The sequence below is a fragment of the Chrysemys picta genome, chromosome 7 (genome assembly GCF_011386835.1).
Source record: "Chrysemys picta bellii isolate R12L10 chromosome 7, ASM1138683v2, whole genome shotgun sequence".
NCBI lineage: Eukaryota > Metazoa > Chordata > Testudines > Emydidae > Chrysemys > Chrysemys picta.
The window spans coordinates 47,996,508-48,007,989 of NC_088797.1; the positions used below are offsets into that span (position 1 = coordinate 47,996,508).

The window sequence follows — 11,482 nt, forward strand, 5'->3', positions numbered from 1 at the left end:
ACTGTTATGGTGCCACTGTGCTTTCGGAGTGGATTGGAGAGAGAGCTCCTGTGGGGCTGGGTCACTCTGCCTACTGCCACCCTCTCCCCGGGATGTGACTAGGACAGAGGCTGCCCGGGGCCTCTCCTGGTCTGTCCGCTCCATCCCTCCATTTGGAGACCTTTCCTGATGGCTGCTTGTCTCTGTCCCTTCACATCATGTGTGGGAGGATGGGCCTGGGGACTCCCTTAGTGAACACTGGGCATTAGCCTGGCTTCCTGAAGGCCTGAGGAGACCAGCTGTGTTGGAGTTGTCGCAATATGGTCATGTCTCTGCCAGCTTAGCCACACACCTCAGTTTGCTGTTGCTCGCTCTGCAATGTCCGGCTGCTTCCCCCCCCCCCCCCCCGTGCCTTTCGAGTGCCCCGGGGGTGAGCAGCGTGCCCTCAGCACCGTGATCTCCTAGCGCCGCCTTTTCTTCTGTGGTGTCGAGGATGCCTGGAGCCTCCCTGGAGTTTGGAAGTCACCCGTGCAATCAGTGGCTCCTGAGGGGTGGCTATTAAGTGTCTCGCAGTCACTCCTCCAGGCCTCTGTGCCGCTCTCACTGTTCCCCGGTGGCCCAGCTATGTCTTAGATGCCCCATTGCATAGGTGCCAGTTTCCTTCCCCTGCAGTGGCTTGCCATAGCACTGGCTGTCATGAGCTACCAGCTGGGCTGCTTTCCAGGCTGCTCTGCGAGGAGAATTAGCCTGGCACAGACCAGGCAGACCTGCGTGAGGGACGCTCTCTGACCCTGCCATGACCAGCTGGCATCCTGGCTGCAGGCACACATCTCAGAGCAGGATATATCAAGGGATCAGCATACCCTACCGTGTAGTGCTTGCGGCACGTGCCTTCCAGCCGCGCTGTCACATCCCAGCATGCAGCTTCTGTTCTGGAGTCGGTTGGCCATGCGGACCCTAGCGCTGCGCACAGTGGGGCCGTGGCTGTGGGGCAGTGAGGGGGGTTGGGGGGCTGGCGGACTAATAAATTCTGTGACAGGCCAGTGTGTCTGTGCTTTGGGACAACATCGGTATTGTTATTTGTATGCCAGAAGCCCATCAAGCCCGCACTAGGGCCCCATTGTGCTAGGTGCTGTATCCATATGAGTCCCTGCCCCGAAGAGCTCACGCTCCAAGGACTAGGCCTTGTGATGCAAGCAGGGCGCTGTGCAGCTCTCTAGCATCAATGCACTGTGGGGAACCCATGCCACCTGCTAGGAGCCATGGATGTGGAGGAAGGAGTGGGCAGGGAGTGGAGGATGAGAAGGGAGGAATGGGTGGGGAGTCTAGAACCTGCAGGGAGGGGAAGTCTGGAGTCAAGTACGCAGAGGGAAGATGTGGAGTCTAGAACCTGCAGGGAGGGGAAGGCTGGAGCCGAGTAATGGAGGGGGCAGGCAGGGCGTGGAGATCGTGCAGTGTTGGACGAAGCTCTCCATCCTTGCTGCAAGCTAGCAGGATGTGCTGCGCCGGGAACACGACACTCCCGGGAGGAGAGCCTAGAAATGCTCCCTGGTAATTGGAGCGGCTGTTGGATGTAGGAACACAAGGGACGGGGCTCACAACACGGAGAGCAGAATATAAGTGCAATACACAGGAGCAACAACTGCTCCAAAGGGGTAACCATGCCCCTGCCAACTCCCACATGGGGAGGGCCAGAGTGCGGTGTGCCAGGCCCCTGTCTCAATCTAAATGCACCGGCACATGGCACCGCCCTGGGGTACACAGAGCATTGGAGGTGCAAGGAGTCCTCCCCACTTCTGCACTGGGGCAGGGGTGTTCTGAAAGGGGATTGTGGGGGCACAGGCCCATCCCTCTCTGTATCAGCCAGCAGATCTGGGCCACCCCCAGGAACTGGCTCCAGAGGCATTTTAACGCCCGGGATCTGCAGGCCCAGCTCTTCTGGCAGCGCTGGAGACAGCAAAGCCAAGACCATGGTGATAGGATTGCTGCTTGCAAGGTTGGATGCAGGTGCCTCATGATGCCGCAGCCACAGATGCTGGGCAGAGAAACGAGAATGCGCCAAGTTCATCTTGGGCAGAAGAGGCCATGGCTCGGGCCAGCTCACACCAGGGCTGTAACCAAGTCTGCCAGCCCTGTGCCTGTCTCACCCGCTCCCCTCTGTGTGGCCTTAAAAGGGTAGCACCCTTCTCTGCCTTGCCTTTATTTAAAAAAAAAAATCCAAAATCATTTTAAAAGGCTCAGAATGGAAATGGGAGGTCGGGGTTGGACCCTTAATGGAGGGTCACCCCCGAAAAAATCCCCAAATCCATCTTTGCTCAGCTCTACATGAGAGCTCATCTGGTGGGGGTCGCTGGGCACTGCTTGGATCCTAGAAGTATTACTTGCTGAGTGTTGGAGGTGCCTGGCCCTTCCAACCGGGCTTGCCCTGACTGCCTACGCCGTAGCTCTGGGAACCACGCTTTCTGGGGGAGCATCTGTTCTTCTCCGATAGTGATGGGGACATTCACGCGGGCAAAAGGTGCTGGATGGGCAGTCTGCTAGCAACCCCAATGCAGGGGCAGCCCCACTTTGCCCTTGTTCTTGAGAGCACCCTCTAGTGCTGCGAAGATGCATTTAATCTCCGTGGCCCATTCAGTCCTTGGCCAGCAAGAACGATGTGGACAACCTCCCCCTAGAAGCAGATGGGGGCCTCCCAGCTCCTGTCTCTTGGGGCCAAGGCACAGCCACTGCTCTCCCAGGACTGAATGTGCTTTAGTGCCATGGTGCTTTAAGCCCTGAGACTCGCAAAGCTCGTGGCCCTTCCCCCACCTCCTCCATCCCAGGGCTTGGTGGCCACGTGGTTGTGACGGACGCCCATGGACTGGCCAGCGACCGGCCTGGCTGAGCTGGGAGCAAATCCCCCGCAGGGCCTAAGAGGATCAAGCTCAGTATTATCTAGCCTCCTCCTCAGCCATTCAGGGTGCAAGCCAAGCATCAGAGCTCTCCTCTGTCTGGCTGGGCTGAGTGCTAAGGAACCAGGCCAGGTGGCTCTGGAGCAGCCATGTGGCTGGCGGCTTTAGCCTGTGCCCCATCTGTTCAGCTCGGCCCCTCACTCCGTAATCCCCCGGACATTTAAAAGAAGCTATTTGCATTGTTATTCCGGGATGGGGGGCAGGGGGTCACTTGCCATTTTCCTCTTAAGCCAGGGTGAGCTAGATCAACCAGCGCCATTGTCCAGGGGCTGATGGGAGAGCAGGTCCTGTAGGAGCAGGGCTGATGCAAAGGGATGTGTACCTCAGAGGCCGCTGTTGCTGCTGGGGGCCACATGCTGCAGCCAGTTGGCTCCGGAAAGGGGCAGGGGATTCCCAGGGAACTTCCCTGGGGGAGTCGGTGAAAGACTGGGGCGTGGTGCTAATGAGGGAACCTGTGCACGGCTTTGTTACCGTACGGCCCAGGACCTTGCCACGCCTGGCCCTGGATCATGCTTCCCGAGGGCTGTGTCTGTTTATCCCACGGAGCAGTGCTCTTCCTGCTCCATTATTCTGTGGACATCTTCACCGGAGAGACTGCCTTTCGAGGACCCCCTCCTCCCTGTTTAATTCTACCAGGAAAGGCTCTGTAGCTCGCCAGTGGGCCTGGGACCTCAGGTAGAAAACCAGTGCTGGAGAGGGAATTGCTGTCATAGCGAAGGCTCTGGCCATTGTAGAAACTGGGCTTTGCTTGCGGGTCAGGAAATAGGAGTTCTGAATCCCAACCTTTGGCTACAGCCACTAGACAGGCTTCCTTCCTAGAGCTTGGAAATCAGGCTCTTGGTCTAGTCCCTAGACAGTGCTCTTTCCCAGGGCTGGGAATAGAACCCAGGAGTCCTGACATCCAGTCCCTTACTCTAACCTTGTGACACGCTGCCTCTGAAATAATAAAACTGCCCTGCACCCTTCCAGCAGCTGACCCAAAGGACTGTTCTGCTCCAGCATGCCGCAGACCCCGCTCCCTCTGTCTGCTCTTGCTGGAATTTGAGTCCTCTCCGTGTACAACCCTGTTCCTAACTGCCGTGGCCATGGGCTTCCTGGGAGAGGGGGCCAGGTGTCAGCACCATGTGGGAAGGAGGAGGTGGGGACTGGAACAAGGGATGAAAGCTGCATGGAGACAGAGGCCCAGATCTGAGTTTTATTTGCTCATGAAGGATTAGGTGCTGTCGCGCCAGTTTGGGGTTCAGGAGGAAGCTCCTTGAATGATCCCAGGCTGGCAGCGAGTTTGGCCTCCGTGTGGCTCCCAGGGGCTGGGTCTCTCCTCACAAGCCAAGCAGTGCTGGGGGTGGGTGTCAGCATATGCTCCAGTGAGGCTCACAGCAGGATTATGGCACATCAGTGGGGCTAGGGTAGTGCTGAAGTAGCTGGGGGTGCTACAGGCAGGATTGAGGTGTACAGCAGAACTGGGTTGGTTGGGTTGGAATTGCAGGGAGACTGCAGGGCAGGAGCGGGGGCACTGGCAGAGCTGGGTGGGGGCAGGGCTGGAGTCGCAGGGAGGCTGCAGGGCAGGAGCGGGGGCACTGGCAGAGCTGGGTGGGGGCAGGGCTGGAGTTGCAGGGAGGCTGCAGGGCAGGAGCGAGGGCACTGGCAGAGCTGGTTGGGGGCAGGGCAGGATTGGGGGCACTGGCAGATCTGGGTGGGGACAGGGCTGGAGTCGCAGGGAGGCTGCAGGGTAGGAGCAGGGGCATTGGCAGAGCTGTGGAGCTAGGACTGGCAGGACGGGCTTGCACTAGAACGTGCAGCTGGGGAACCTGCCCTCAATACCCCCATCTCACCCCATGCTAGTGGCCAATCAGCTTCTACAGACCTTTCAATTCTAATCATTTTAAAAAGAAGGAAAAGGAGCAAGCACCTGGCTGCCAGGAGGGCGCCTCTGGCTGCGTGGCCGCCCTTTGCAAACCCCCCAGTGTGCTGCAATTGTCCAAGATTGGCAAGAAGCCATCGATTAAGTACCCGCTCTAGTGGGAGAGAGAAGCTGTGGTCCCCAGATCCTTCACAGGAGGTATGCACCAAAGAGCCAGTCGTGTGCCTGACAGATCGCACACTGAAGGGCTGGGGGAGAAGAGAGGCCGCTCGTCACTCCAGGCTCTTCAGGAAGTCCAGCAGGCCCAGGTGCCACTCCTCCGGCTTGTCCAGGTAACAGGCATGTCCCGCTCCTTTCAGCAGCAGCACCTTGTGATTGGGCAGGTTCTTGAGGTTGTTCAGGCTCATCTCCCCCAGCTCAGCGTCCTGATCCCCATACACAATCAGCGTGGGGGTCTAGCGGGAGGGGACACAAGGCACAAGAGCTCAGACAGCGGGTACGGGCACACTGCTCACTTTGATCACCGAGGCCGGGGCACAAGAAAGAGGCTAGGGCCTGGAAGAGTATCTCTGCCTGGGAGCATCACTGGTTCTGGGCACTGCTTTGTATCCCCCGTGGGTCTGGGAATTTCCCCTCGAATGGAGTTGTTGAGAATGATCCCTTTCTAGGGCCCAGCTCCTCAAAGATAGTTGGGTGCTTAACTCTCACTGAATCAGGGTATCTGCTGACCCCCAGGATTCAGACCAGCACTGGAGATGGGGGGCTGGAGCCTTGAGGGGCTGCTGTCTGGAGTAGGCTGAGATGGCAAAAATGGCAAACCATGAAGCTAAAAACCAAGGTGTGTGTTGGAGGGGGATGGAACTGGAGGCTAAAAGCAGGGATGGGCAAAGGTCCAAAGGCTTGGAGCCTGGGCGAGGGTCATGTGATCTGGATGTGCCATGGATATTTTAGATCTGGAGGAATAGGACACATTTTCTTGGGACTATTTGTTGTATTCCTTCACCCTCATGCCCAGGCCCCAGACTGTCAGCTGGTGCAAATGGGCCATAACCATAGGCTATATGACCCAGGGAATTCCCACAGGGTCGGGGAATCCTCCAGCCGTACAGGGTTGCCGTGACAGCTCTCCCACCATCCTGGCTCTTGGAGAAGGGGATGAAAAGGAGGGTTCCAGCGCTCAATCCCGAGTGCCAGAACTGCCCTGAGAGGCTGTTCACTAGCCCAGGTGCTGGCTAGCCCAGGATAAAGATGCAGAGGAGACGTAAAGATGGCATTGTCACTTTGACTCCCCTCTGCCTGCTTGGATGCTGCTTAGGATCTGGTCCCACTGCACAGAGCCCGAGAGAATAGAAACATTCAACCTAATATACTGAAAAGCAGCAGCTAAAACGCCTTCTCTGTGCATAAAAATGTCCCTCCCACCCCTGCACTTCCCAGAGCTGCATGCAAGGACTGGGTTTCCCAGGGGGGAGCTGGGAGCGACCCATTGCCAGTGGACTCAGGCTAACACGCTGCTACTCTGAAACCTGGGAAATGCAGTTTCTCCCACGGCTCTGCCAGCTAGTGGAGGAGCCCAGGTCACAAAGGTGTAACGCCACTGTGTGAGGTGGGGTTACACCAGGAATGGATGTGGCCCAGTGTAAATGTGCGGGCCAGCACCGAGGCCTTGAGTCGTAAGGCCGGGCTCCAGGTGCCTGTCTCTGAACCTGACTGGGAAGAGGCCCCCTTGTGGTACACGGAGTGCTTTGCCCTGATGGAGCTTGAACATTACTGCTGGACGTTCCCTTCCATGGGGGCTTGGACTCAGATTCTCCGGTTCCCCCGCTGCTGCAGGTCGGCTCTGCACACACCTGCAAGCTCGATTCCCTTTATCCACTTCCCGGTGTCTGCCCAGTGCCTTAGTTCTTCCACCCCATCCCCCAGCCTAGTGTTCTCTGCCCCCGCCCGGACACCAGGGTCCCCAACAAAGGAGACTTGCCCCTTCCCTGCCAGCCCAGGGGCTGTACCTTTATGCTGGCGTACTGCATGGCGGGGAACTTCTCGGTGCAGATGGGCGCCACTGGCACATAGGCCTGAACCAGCTGGCTGTGCTGGAAGAGGAATGGGAGCGAGTACATCCCGCTGAGGGATGGGCTGATCACAACCACCTGGCCCAACTGCAGGGCCTCACAGACAGCCTTCAGGAAACCCCCCGGGGCAGGCTGCCCAACAGGGGCCGGAGCTGTCGCCTCCTTGGAATGGCCGAACCCTGGACCATGTGAGACAAAACCCCTCTGTGTTACAGATGTTGCTGGCAGGCCCCTCGCGAGAAATCTGCAGTCCTGGTGCACCACATTCACTGGGGCCCTACCCCTTCCCATTTCACCCCAGTTAAAGACTTGGGGGGGGGGGCAGATTCTCCCCTTCCCGCCCCTCCCATCAGCCCTCGTCCCCGGACAGATAAAAACAGTATAGAAGGGGGCAGAGAGATGGCGACAGTCTGGCCCCCAGTGTCACAACAGGGTCATTCCTCAGCTTTCATTGGCAGTATGACTCAGGAGAGGTGCAGAGAGCTATGGAGGGGGCTGGGAGCCAGGACACCTGGGTTCTGCTCCACAGGCCGTGAGAGGATGGTGTCTGCTAGTTAAAGAAAGGCACTTGAGTCAGAACACCTGGGTTCTATTCTCATTTATGCTGCTGACTCTTGGTATGTGTATGGGTCAGGCATGAAACCTCTCTGTGCCTCAGTTTCCCCCATCTGCTCCCATATCACGGTGTAGGGAGTGCTTGTGAAGGCTCTCCAGGGAAGGTACTAGAGCCATGCACAACATTAGTGCTCGCCCGAGGACCTTATCCCACCCTACCACCTGAGGGCTGTTCTGCCGCCCGGCCCCACCCATGGGGCTGTGCATTGAAGGGATTCCCCCAGTGGCTGAGCAGCTGTACCTGGCAGATCAATGGCCACAGCGCGATAGCCAGCATCCGCCAGCTTAGACAGCGTCTGCAGGTTGAGCCAGGTCTCGGATGAAAAGCGAATGCCGTGGAGCAGCAGGACAGACAGCTTGGGGGCCTGCTGGGCCGGATTGGCCTGCCGGTAGAACAGGGTTTGCCCATCCACCATGATGGTGCCCACAGTCACCTGCGGGGTGGCCATGGCCTCCCTGCTCGTGCTTTCCAGCAGTCCTGAAAGAGAGGAAAACCTGGGCTGAGCCCTGTGCCCCCGCAGAATGGACTCTGGGCACAGTCCCTGATCTAGGCACAAAGGACCCTATTTACTTAGCTCTTCACTGTCTCACCTCAATGCTAATGAGTGGACAATATAACACTAGGCGTTGCTGTCCATTCACTGGGTTGGCCTCATCAGGTATGTGGGGGAGGGGAAGGGGGTACACTAGGAAACTTTGTTTTTTTGGGGGGGATGAATAGGGGATCACAAGGGGAACAGGAGAGCAAGTAGCAGGGGGCCAGGCCAGTAGCGACCCAGGAACAGACTGGGCGTGTCTGAGCCAGATCGGGCAGATTTTTAGAGAGAAAACCTATTATCTGACCCAATACCAGTTGGCTAATGAAAGTGAGTGAGTGCCCTGTTCACCCTTCCACAACACTACAATCAGTGGGGCTTCAATCAAATTGACAAATTAGGATATTCACAGCTGATTGATGGCAATACTTAGAAGATAGTTCACTGGTGGAACTCACTGCCCCAGGATCTCACTGGGGCCAGGAACCCAGCAGGGTTTCACAGAGGATCAGAAATGTATGATGACAGTAAGGTCACGCACTGTTCGGTTAGAGAGAAGGTTTTAAGGAACCTTCCTGAGCCAGGGCAAGACCTGCTCAGTAAGCAGGCTCAGGAAGAAACAGCCCCAGAGGGCGGGGTGCCCCGTGGCTAACGCTGCAGGGGTTTTGGCCCCAGAGGGCGGGGTGCCCCGTGGCTAACGCTGCAGGGGTTTTGGCCCCAGAGGGCGGGGTTTGAAGCAGCTGGTTCTGGCCTCTGTTGGAGCCAGGGTGCTGGTCTGATGGCCCCGGTGCTCAGAGCCAGGCGGGCCCCCAGGTCCTGACACAGCTGCAGTGTCCAGGTCTCTGCCCCAGCTCTAGTGCGTCCTGGGGCGGACAGGAGGTGTCCGAGAGCAGGGACCCTGGCCAAGCGGCCGCCCCAAGCCCGTCCCTAGCAGCTCGCGGTGGGCTATACCTGCCGAGAGGAGAGGGGCGACTCCCCAAAGGCCTGCGCTTCCCGGGGTCGAAGGTAGGACAGGAAGCCAGGGCGCGAGTCGTGACGCGAACCAGGGGCGGAGACAGGCATGGCCACAGAAGTGCGAGCGCTCGCCTATGGGCGCAGTGACCCCTAGTGGCTAGCAGCGCCCGTCTAGGAGAGAAGCGTAGGAGACGGGGGCAGGGAGGACCTGGCAGCAGCCCCCCCCCGTGCTAGCCCATCTGCGCTGAGGCTTGCAGCACTGTAGCTACATCCCCACGACAGACAGGGCCTAGGAAGAGAAGAGAATGGAATAGGAATGGTGGGTTAAGGTGCAGCATGTTTATTATAGAGGAAGTTTCCTTTATGTGACTTCTGAGTGGTCAGCAGATTGGCTGCTTGCAGAGGGAGGTGTAACTGTTTCCAGCTTTGCATGGGGAGGGCAAATCTTAGTGTTGCCAACTCTTGTGATTTTATTGTGAATCTCACAATACACTGACTGCTGTGTTATTTTTCAAGCCCCAGCTCCTACTCTCCTGTTGTTTCTGGAGAGTGCCAGCTTTCATTTTCCCTCCACATCCTCCCTCAAAGTTGCAGCTATGGTAGGAAAATATTATTCCCATAGCAGGGTTCTGAAAAGTTATAATGAGCAATTGCAATGGAAAGAGCTGGTCTCATGGGGTGCCCTCTTCAGGGACTGCTGGCCAGCTGTGTGTTGGGCTGACATACACAGGAATGATACATAGCCAGTTAGTTGTTATTTTGCCACTGGCTTTGCAGAGGCAAATAATCCAGCTGTGAAGAGAAAGAAGGGAGACATAGCTCTAGGATCTCTGCAACTGTTCCAGTATTGTCCAGGAAATGCTGTGTGCAGTGCACAAATATTGCCCAGAAGGGTTAGTGATTTTGTTGTTGTTGTACAGGGAGCAGGAAAGAATCCAAGTCCCCCAACCTGCACTTCCACATATGTGGTTCTCCTGTGCCGCTTCTGTGTGGTTAGCCAGTGGTGTCCACCACATACTAGAACCTCCCACACCACTTCTGCATGGCTAGCCATGGCTATTCCATGTGTCCATGTATCAGGGCCTCCAATGTTACTTCTGGAATGGGTAGCCATAGGTGCTCCAAGGCTGCTGGGCATTCCTTGCTACTCCTGCATGTCCAGCAGTATCTCTGTGTAGCTCATCTCAGTGGTAGCTCACTGCATCTCTGATGTTCTCAGGGACAGGAACAGGACACTGCTGTGTGAAATTCAGGCGGGGTGCTGAGCCGTGAGAACTAGACTCTGTTTGCAGTGAGGTTCAGATTGGATATTGCAGTTGGAGGAAGAGATCAGCTTGCTCCATGCTGCCTGTTTCATTTTAACGTGTCCTGCCGCCTTCTTCCCCACAGAGATGGGGGTGGCAGAGTTTGTGTCAGGTCATGGGGAACTGAGGAGCAAAAGAGTTAAATGTGCAAAATGAAGGTTGTACCCCCTCTGTCCTGTCATCTAAACCCTGGCAGTACTGGCAAAGCTGCACCTAGGATGGTTTACATCCCAGCATTGGCAGGGCCTGAGAGTCCCCCATAGCATCTGGGAGTGTGAAGAACAGAAGGAGGCTGAGGATAGTGGCTTTAGAGTAATTACAGTTTGCAGTGAAGCTGTCTTGCTAAGTAAATGAATATAAGCAAAAGTTGTCGGGTCCTTTCCCAGTTTGCAGTTGTTGTCAGCACCATATCAGGTATTTCTGCTCAGCACAGGCAGAGCTGGGTATTTTGTTACATAGCCCTTATTTCAAATGAGCTGTCAGGAAGTTGACACAAGATGGGTCCCTCTACTGCTGGATTCTCCTCCCTCCACTCCCAGGTTTTTGCTCTGAGGCCTGTTTACCAAGGGAGAGCTGCTGAAGGGTGCTGGGGACTTGGTCTGGGAGCCTAGTGGAGAAATGTAGCAGACTTGGTGGTAATTGTTTCATTGATGTGAACAGCTGGTTGAATTCTGGGGTGGGGGTGGGGGTGGGGTGTCTACTACAGCTGAGCACTATGAGCCCTTGTTTGGAAGAAAGGAGGGAGCCGAGAGCAGCCAAAGGGGAAAAGGGAGGAAGCAATACAATAGCAGGGCTGGAAGATGAGTGGCGCGTATCTGGAATGTGTGGCAATAATTGACAAGGTGGGTTAAGGTGCAGCATGATGGACATGAGGGAGTCTTGAGTTCTAAACCTGATTTTGTTATCCTGAGTGCTAGTTAATCCGTGCCTCAGTTTCCCCCCGGAGATGACCATTGCTGCTTTGTGGTGGGGTTGTGAGATTTGTTGTTTGCTGTTCAGTAGCATTTGGGAACCCTAAGCGAAGCTTGGGCAGGGCCCCATTGGGCCAGGGCCTGGAGGTTTTAGGTAGAGTGCTTTTAAAACAGAGTCGGGGAATGCAGGGCAGATTTTCCAAGGGCATGTGTGATTGGCTGTGGGGAAGATCTGCAGGGTAAAGGGTTGTAAAGAATCACAAACAAGGGAGGGAGGAACAAGCTCTAGGGATAAAACCAGG

The 11,482-nt window shown here is 56.4% G+C and overlaps 1 protein-coding gene across 1 annotated transcript; it reads right to left on the reverse strand.

Annotated features, from left to right (window-relative positions):
• Positions 1-4,111: 4,111 nt before the first annotated feature.
• Positions 4,112-9,117, reverse strand: ABHD14B (abhydrolase domain containing 14B). Its single transcript, XM_005285265.5, has 4 exons — positions 8,963-9,117; positions 7,717-7,953; positions 6,798-7,039; positions 4,112-5,246 (listed from the first exon to the last, which is right to left on the reverse strand). Exons 2-4 carry the CDS (start codon positions 7,922-7,924, stop codon positions 5,064-5,066), a joined length of 633 nt encoding a protein of 210 aa, XP_005285322.1. The 5' UTR covers positions 7,925-7,953; positions 8,963-9,117; the 3' UTR covers positions 4,112-5,063.
• Positions 9,118-11,482: the final 2,365 nt, after the last annotated feature.